Below are 8,850 nucleotides of genomic sequence, written 5' to 3'. Positions count from 1 at the left end.
AGATAGATGGTGTTGAAATACAATACGTATGGGTCACAAAATGTATATTAAAATGTGTGTTAAATTGGTGTTTCCAAATTCTAATCAAGACACACACATAGGCCTGGCAAACGGGTCGTGTCTGTCGTATTCGTGTCGTTTTCGTGTAACACCTGTTATCTTAACGGGTCGTGTCGTGTCACACCCGTTATCTTAACGGGTCTTTAACAGGTCGTGTCACTTTACCCAACGGGTAAAGTGACCCAACCCGTTATGACCCGTTAAGAAAAATATATTTTTTTTTACAATTTGCACATACCACACATTGCGACATAAATATTACTTGAAAACATCAAAACATTTCTCGTTCAAGTACTATATCTACACTCGAAAATGAAAGCCTAATAAAAAAAATAATACATACACTGCTAATCTATTACAAATATTAAATGTATATAATTATTAATATTATAGTTGATTCATACTTTTATTAAGTATATAAATTCCACTAGTGTAAATATTTTAAATTGAAGATCAAATTCATTCTTTGTATTCATATAGGGTCAAGGAGTGTAGCTGTTAAAATTCATCAAAATCAGAGTTAAAATAACCGTTAAATCTTGATTTTTCGTTTATAACCGTCGAAAAGCTTTGTCCCGTTACTTGATCTCTGAATGTTTTTTTTTTGTGATTTTTTGCTGATGTGATCTCCAAGCATATACAAACAATTTTGACGGTTTGGATCATTGAAATTAGTTTTGGAGAATTCGTAAAACGATAGATTGACTAACACTTAGAGTTTATTTATACTTTCATTAAGTATAACATAAGATTTTGTGGTATCCACTTGTGTAAATATTTTAAATTGAAGATCGAATTCATTCATTGTATTCATATAGGGTCAAGGAGTGTAGTTATAAAAAATCATCAAAATCGGAGTTAAAATAACCGTTAAATCGTGATTTTTCGTTTATAACCGTTGAAAAGCTTTGTCCCGTTACTTGATCTTTGAATGTTTTTTTTTTGTGATTTTTTGCTGATGTGATCTCCAAGCATATACAAACAATTTTGACGGTTTGGATCGTTGAAATTAGTTTTGGAGAATTCGTAAAACGATAGATTGACTAACACTTAAAGTTTATTTATACTTTTATTAAGTATAACATAAGATGTTGTGGTATCCACTTGTGTAAATATTTTAAATTGAAGATCGAATTCATTCATTATATTCATATAGGGTCAAGGAGTGTAGTTATAAAAAATCATCAAAATCGGAGTTAAAATAACCGTTAAATCGTGATTTTTCGTTTATAACCGTTGAAAAGTTTTGTCCCGTTACTTGATCTCTGAATGTTTTTTTTTTGTGATTTTTTGCTGATGTGATCTCCAAGCATATACAAACAATTTTGACGGTTTGGATCGTTGAAATTAGTTTTGGAGAATTCGTAAAACAATAGATTGACTAACACTTAGAGTTTATTTATACTTTCATTAAGTATAACAAAAGATTTTGTGGTATCCACTTGTGAAAATATTTTAAATTGAAGATCGAATTCATTCATTGTATTCATATAGGGTCAAGGAGTGTAGTTATAAAAAATCATCAAAATCAGAGTTAAAATAACCGTTAAATCGTGATTTTTCGTTTATAACCGTTGAAAGCTTTGTCCCGTTACTTGATCTCTGAATGTTTATTTTTTATGATTTTTTGTTGATGTGATCTCAAAGCATATACAAACAAGTTTGACAGTTGGGATCGTTGAAATTAGTTTTGGAGAATTCGTATGCCATCAATCAAGTTCCGTGTGTGTGTGTGTATATATATATATTTATTAAGTAGATTTAAATCTATTTATTTTGTATGTATAAATTATAATTGACTGGTACACGGAATAGTACATATATCACGTGTCATTATAAAAATAGTGAGATATGTCATGACAGTCATGTGTGTGATAAAAAGTTAATAACTTAAAAAAAAAAAAAAAAAATTTCTCACCACTTCTATTAATTTTCATTTTTCCCTCTTTTTTTTGTTTCCTTTTCAACTTTTTCTTATCATTTTCACTTTTCCCTCCAACATCTTTCCCTAATTCCCTCACTTTTTTGTTTTATTTTCAACTTTTCTTAACATTTTCATTTTCCCTCCATTTTTTTTTTCAAAAAGGCGGCAAGTTGGCAAATGCATGATCATGATTCATGCATATTAAATTATTAATTAATATGCATTATAGTTTTTATAAAATTTAATATATATATATATAATTAGTATAGATAGACTTAATATTTTGGGGGTATAATTATTATAGTATATATAATAATTATAATTATTATAAATTTTATAGTTAATTTAATATATATATATATATATATACATTTATTATAATTTTTAGGGGTATAAAATTGTAAAATTAATGTATATAATTATTACAGTATTTTTTTAGGGTTATAAAATTATAAAAATAATATTCTGCTTATCGTGTATCGTGTTTACCCACGTGTATACCCGACCCAACCCGTTATCTTAACAGGTGCTTATCGGGTTACCCGATAAGACCCGATTCGTTATCATGTCGACCCAAACACCTGTTAATTTCGTGTTGTGTCGTGTCGGGTTATCGGGTCGTGTCAGAAATTGCCAGGCCTACACACACACACCACACGTATATACATATTTATCAAAAAGTTTTTTTTTTTTTTTATCACCGCCACCTCTGTTGGCGTCCCAGCCACCTTCACCACCACATCCATTTTTGTCATTATCAACATTATAATTTGCCAAACAATTTAACCTTGTTTTTCACATTCACATCACTTTATAGATACAGTTTGCTAAACGCTTAGCAACTTTATTTTACAACTGATTTTTCTTTAAAAAAAAAAAAAAAAAAAAAAAAAAGAGACAGAGTTAGAAACTGTGGGGGCGACATTAACCTCCAGCTATACTTAAGAAAAAGAAAATTCATGGTAGTAGAATTTATTCTATAATTTCATTGCTTTTCTTTTTCTTCTCAAATTTCATTAAGCCAACTTGTCAACACTTTTTTTTAACAATACTAGCTTATTATACATGTTATTTGAAAATTACAACTAATTAGTTAAACTACACAAATACGATAAATTCAAGTTAAGCATATTTCTACCACACAAATCTTCAATGGGGGCAACTGCCCCTCACTAGGCCTTAGATGCCTCCATCCCTGAACATAAACAATTTATTTAAAATGAATAACAATCTCAAACTAGCCCTTAGTCTTATTACTAAAAGCCTTTTATCTAATGTTTGTCAATTGTCAAGTACTGGCTGAAAAATGATTAATCACCACTAGAAGATAATGAATAAAAGAGAGTAATTTGCCAATTGGTTCCTTGAATTACAGCGAAACAAAAATTATGTTTCTGACTATTTTTCACAATTATTGTGAAACCAAGCTGGCCTTAGTCTTATTACTAAAAAGAGCTGCCAATTCCACCTCCCCTACCCCTCTATTGTAAGATTCCAAGCTACTATATCCAGGTTCCGTCGATTTATCTTTGCATTCGAATTTGAATATGTCCTTCATTAATCATACGTTCTTGAAGAATTTACCCATATTCATCGCCATGCTAACACAGTTGTCCGATGAACCACCGAATGTTGCCATTCGTTGAAGAAATCAGAAATAAAACTTTCAATTAAAGTGAAATAAAAGTTAGAAATAAATAAACCAGCTACATCTTCTAATACAATTTTCCCGTCAAGCATAATCCGAAGAACCCAAGTAAATAAATTCACCTGAAGACTGAAGGCACTTTCACCTGAAGCATCTACTTCTCCAGCTGAAGGCACTTTCAGTTGATGGATGACTGCCATTCAAGTGTTTCTCCAGCAAACATCGGAACAATGTCTCCAAACGGAAATGAGAAGCACTCCGGTACGTTGAATGAATTCTTGATCAGCTTTATCTTTGACGTGTTTCGAGGAAGCCCATAGAAGTCTGGGCCATTGAAGCTTAAAAAGGCTTCTAGCTTGTCAATAGCACCTGCCTGAAAATTGCAAACCTATTAGCAGTAGCAAATGTAACAAATATCATAGGACTAAAGTAAACTTTTCTTGAGTATTTATCTGCTGCATTACATATGATACCACAGACACGGAGTAATTTGAACATGTTTCTAATTTACATACTTAAACACAAATGGAATCTCAAATGTACAGGGCCAGCTGCATCTACCTTGGAACAACTCTCCTCCTTGTGCCTCTTACTTACCACCATAATTTGATAATAAAAGTCCCCGTTAACCTTAGGACAAATCCACTCTTCTTTATTTTCCTTAATAGACCTTCCTAGCATTTAGAAAAACAGGGATCTGTGCACCAAAGTGCATGTTTTTTTTTTAATTCAAGTATATTATCTGAATTAATCTAAATAGCAGGGAGAGGATTCAAACTCATGTGCTAAGGCGGGAGCGCATCTGCCCTTAGCCAATGGGCATAGCCACACACAGAGATCAATACAGCTATAAATCCCATTGCTAGAGCAACAACCCCAAAACCAAATGGTAATGGCAATTTCGATACAGGATATACGCTCAACACGCCCCCTAATGTATGCCGACACTTGAACCAAATATGTGAATAACGTGGATTGGTTCACATGGGAGGACATAGCTTACCACGTGGATTATCCGGTCTGTTATGATACTAGATTCAGAACCTAACAAACCAATTTGGTAATGGTGGAGAGGCCTATTACATGTATTGTGGCCAGGCTTTATCTTCCCAATGTGTAATATACTCTCAACAAGTCCACCTTTTCACTAAAAATATTCAATAATGGAGACGGTTTAATAGATAAGGAGAAAAGGCCCATAGCGAATACTACTGGGTTTGCAAAGGGTAAGGTCCAAATGAGAAAAACCTAAGAAAATGCACGGAATTAGTTCAAGAGTGCTGACATTCACACCCAGCGATTTAATCATTAAACTCTGGACACTAATCGCCACTCTGAACATAAATATGAACAGCTAGCATGAAATATGTCTGACTACAACTACATACACAAATATGAGCTATCTGTAACATCTCCGAAACAAATGAAAGCTAAATGGATATACTAATATAAGCCTATGTTTCTTTTGTTTCCCTTTAAATTGTCATGACTACTTACATCACATTCATAGATGCAAGATGTTATAGACGATGAGAATTTGTAGACACCACCAATAACAAATGACACAAGTAGGCAAGAAAGAAAGCATCCACATAAAAATTTAAGTGAAGGATGGAGTTCTTTAAGTAATGAGGGCTTCTCTGATCACATTAGAAAGGAATGGGTAAGAGCAAACAAGAAGCAGATCCAGATTTATTACCTCTTCAAAGACCTTGGCATATAATGATAAAGCAACAGGGGCACTGTATATACCAGCACATCCACAAGAACTTTCTTTTCTACGTCTCTCATGAGGAGCACTATCAGTTCCAATGAAAAATCTTTTACTTCCACTAGTAACAGCAGACACAATTGCCTGTCCTATATGAGAAATAATAAATTCTTGTCAAAAACAAATATGAGAAATAATAAATTAGCTCTACGCAAATACTAAGAGAGAGAGAGAGAGAGAGAGAGAGATAGAAAACTATTTTTTACTTTTATAAATCGTAAGTGAATCATGTGGTTCTACAAGACCCAGCAATTCTGCATGAAGATGTGTTGCTGTTAAATGGAACTTACTGTGGATTTCTCTCTTGAGTACAGGTAAACAGTAATTATGAGGCTGCAATCCTCCTTGGAAAAGAGAGTTTCTATTCAGAAGAAGATGCTGTGGAGTAACAGTTGCAGCTACAGAACCTAGAAAATTCAAACCATATCAACTTATGATGTCCAATACCAAACTGGAATAATGAGTTACGACAATAAGTGAATATATGTGCTGTCCAAACAAGAGGAGGAAAATAAAGGTGCATGCCAGAAGTCGTCATTTAAGTGATTAGGCATACCTTCTTCACAAGACTCTACAAACTTAACTGCATCCATGGTAGTGATATGCTCCATCACGACCTTTAGCTGTGGAAGCCTTTGGATTAATGGTCGTAAAACAGTGTCAATGAAGACCCCTTCACGATCAAATACATCAATATCAGGATCTGTAACCTCCCCATGAACCTAAAAGTAAATAGCACATGCATATCAAAGCTGTAATTCAAGATGATGTCTTCACATACCGGACGCACAATACAACCATCAAGGAAAACATATATGAAGTTGAATATAATCCATTATAGGTTTACCCTTCCTGCAGCTCACTTTACTATTAAACAATCAATCAAATATGCTGTAAAGTTTGAGCACTGGAAACCTTTTATTTTCTGTCTATTAAGTATTTACACATTTTATTTGGGTACTGAGGTAGCACAAACATACGTAGCTTCTTTTCAAATTTTTGAAAGAGATTGGGAAGGAAGTAGAAAGGAGAGAGGAAAAGATGCAGTAGAAGTTAAGAGAAGAAAGAGAGATGGCAGAGAAAGAAGGGGAGATACATAGACAAAGTAAACCCAACTGTTTATTGATTCTCATATCAATATGCCAAATTTCCAAAACTGCATCAGTCTACCACAATAAGGCTTACATATAGATAATCCTACAATGACAAGGAAAACCTCAAATAAACCGTATCTGCCTATAATTAACATACTTTGATATAATTATAGAGACGATCACATTGGCTTTGGTGGTGTCTGATTTCATAAAGCTAGAGATGATGAGAGAAGACTCTATTTGACTTAATTTTAACTTATGAACTTAGGGTGAAGAGCTTTCTACAAGACAATGCTAACCAGTCACACAATGACTGTAAGCAAATAAATGCTTTGGGAGGAGGTAAACAATGTAGGAGCAAGTTACATAACCACCATTTACACAGGTACGGACAAGGATAAAGAAAGTAATTGAAGTTTTTGAGGCAGCAAGAATACCAGCAGAGGTATATTCTGTTCAGCCATCTCCTCAAGGACAGGTAGGCATCTTCCAAAGAGATCTGTAACCCCATCTTGAGAGTTTGTTGTGGCACCAGCAGGGTACAACTTCACAGCATAAACAACCCCACTTCTTCCTGTCAATGCAATCAATATGATCAGGGTACACTATAACCTAGAGATAGTAAGGGAACGGAAACGAAAAAATTTTCAAAAGCAATAACTGCATTCCATCTGGAGAAGAAAAGCTAAGAACAAATGGTCTACTTGCATCTGACTAGACAAATAAATGAAATTCGTTCTTTGTAAACTTGTCCTGGAGTGAAAATTTCCATTACATAACCAAAAATGTTACATCACTGGGATCTCTAACAACCAACAGATACAGAAACTTATCGATCACCAACAAGGAAGAAAGAGCATAAAGGAAAAGCTAAAACAGCAAGAGGTGAATGAAAAGCTCATTGTTTAGAATTTATGGCCAATCGATTACATAGTTATTTCAACATATCAATCATATTCTTATACTCAAAGAAAACAAATAGTACAAATAGGTTGCAAAACTGCTAACAGGTTGAAGCATGTTATAATCTGAAAAGTTGGACTTACTTGCGAGCTTGATCTCGTTAGGTTCTGTGGTATCAGTCAAATAAAGGGTCATAAGTGGTGTGAAGCCACTACCGGCAGGCATTGCTTTCAAGATGGATTCTCGATAAGCCACAGCTGCAGCCGTGGTGGTGATGGGAGGTTTCAGATTAGGCATCACAATTGCTCTTCCAAAATGACTTGCACTGGGGATGAAATTGACATCAGAATAGTACTACAGCTTGAAGCAGAAAATAAATCCTCGTATTTGCATTATCAAAGAAAATCAACCTGTGCGGGACTACAGCCTGCAGAAGTTCACCATCACGAAGGTGAAGGTGCCAATCATCAGGGCGCGTTATAGTGAGCTCCATCTTGGCTCCTCTGCACCGAAACTTGTTGGATCCTTCGAAATTTGATGAGGGAAACTTCAACGCCTATGTCGCAATTCAAAATTAGGAAATCTCGGCAAACAAAGACAAAAAAATAAATTATGTGACAATGTTGTTGCCTTGTTTCTTCAGACGTATATGGTAAACACACCTTGCAAGGCAAAACCCAACTCTTTATCATTCCAAATGCCAATCCCTCTTGAATTTGAACAATTATGTCTGTTTTCGGAGAGAGGAAAAATATTACATGAGACCATATGCTGAGCAAAGTCTTAAATCTCCTTGGAGGAAAGTATGTAATAAATGGCTTGAATTCGTGTCTCAGACAATGATACAAACAGTTGGTGTGCATAAAAAAGGGAACAAATTGAAGTGTCGGAACAATAGCAGCACACTGTCTGGGTACGTTTTACTTACAGATTGAGTCCCAATTGGCAGCAAAATTAGATCCAGAGCATTCAGTCAGCCGATCTCACTGGAATCAATCAGTCATGGATGTACGCAGACCAAACTTTTCCCGACGGAAGTGGAATGAAAAGGGAATGGGAAAATCCGTTGCTTTTCTTTTATTCTTTGAATTACAGCATATTGCGGCAAAACTACGCCGGAGTATATTCTACGGTGAAAAAGCGCTCAACGGTTGTCTTGTGGTTATCTATCTCATCTCATCCCACAACAAGGGACAATTTTTGTTAGGGTGGTGCTATTCACACAAATATTTTTACTTTTAAGACACATATTTCAATTTTCGGCCGTCAAATCGAAGAAATCGAAGAAAATTAATAGATAAAAATTAACAAGTGTGTGTGAAAAGCAAAAAAGAGTGTGTGAATAGAACTATTTTTTTGTGGTAATGTTATCTACGCACCCATTTTTACTTATGACACAGTTTCTTAATTTCAGCCATCGGATTAAATGAAGTGAAAAAGATTAATTTCG

General features: G+C 34.4%; 1 protein-coding gene across 2 annotated transcripts; it reads right to left on the bottom strand.

Moving 5' to 3' along the window:
- Window positions 1–3,602: 3,602 nt before the first annotated feature.
- LOC137740811 (dihydroorotase, mitochondrial) lies at window positions 3,603–8,574 on the bottom strand. Of its 2 annotated transcripts, XM_068480613.1 has the most exons (9): window positions 8,329–8,574; window positions 8,063–8,130; window positions 7,811–7,956; window positions 7,544–7,725; window positions 6,935–7,071; window positions 5,960–6,125; window positions 5,694–5,810; window positions 5,332–5,492; window positions 3,603–4,005 (listed from the first exon to the last, which is right to left on the bottom strand). In XM_068480613.1, exons 2-9 carry the CDS (start codon window positions 8,090–8,092, stop codon window positions 3,811–3,813), a joined length of 1,134 nt encoding a protein of 377 aa, XP_068336714.1. In that variant the 5' UTR covers window positions 8,093–8,130; window positions 8,329–8,574; the 3' UTR covers window positions 3,603–3,810. The 2 variants fall into 2 exon arrangements, with proteins under 2 accessions (XP_068336714.1, XP_068336715.1); XM_068480614.1 differs by lacking the exon at window positions 8,063–8,130.
- Between the last annotated feature and the right edge of the window lie 276 nt (window positions 8,575–8,850).

This window comes from Pyrus communis, chromosome 7 (genome assembly GCF_963583255.1).
Source record: "Pyrus communis chromosome 7, drPyrComm1.1, whole genome shotgun sequence".
Classification (NCBI taxonomy): domain Eukaryota; kingdom Viridiplantae; phylum Streptophyta; class Magnoliopsida; order Rosales; family Rosaceae; genus Pyrus; species Pyrus communis.
The sequence above is the reverse complement of the archived record's forward strand: the minus strand, read 5'-3'. Positions and strand labels throughout refer to the sequence as shown.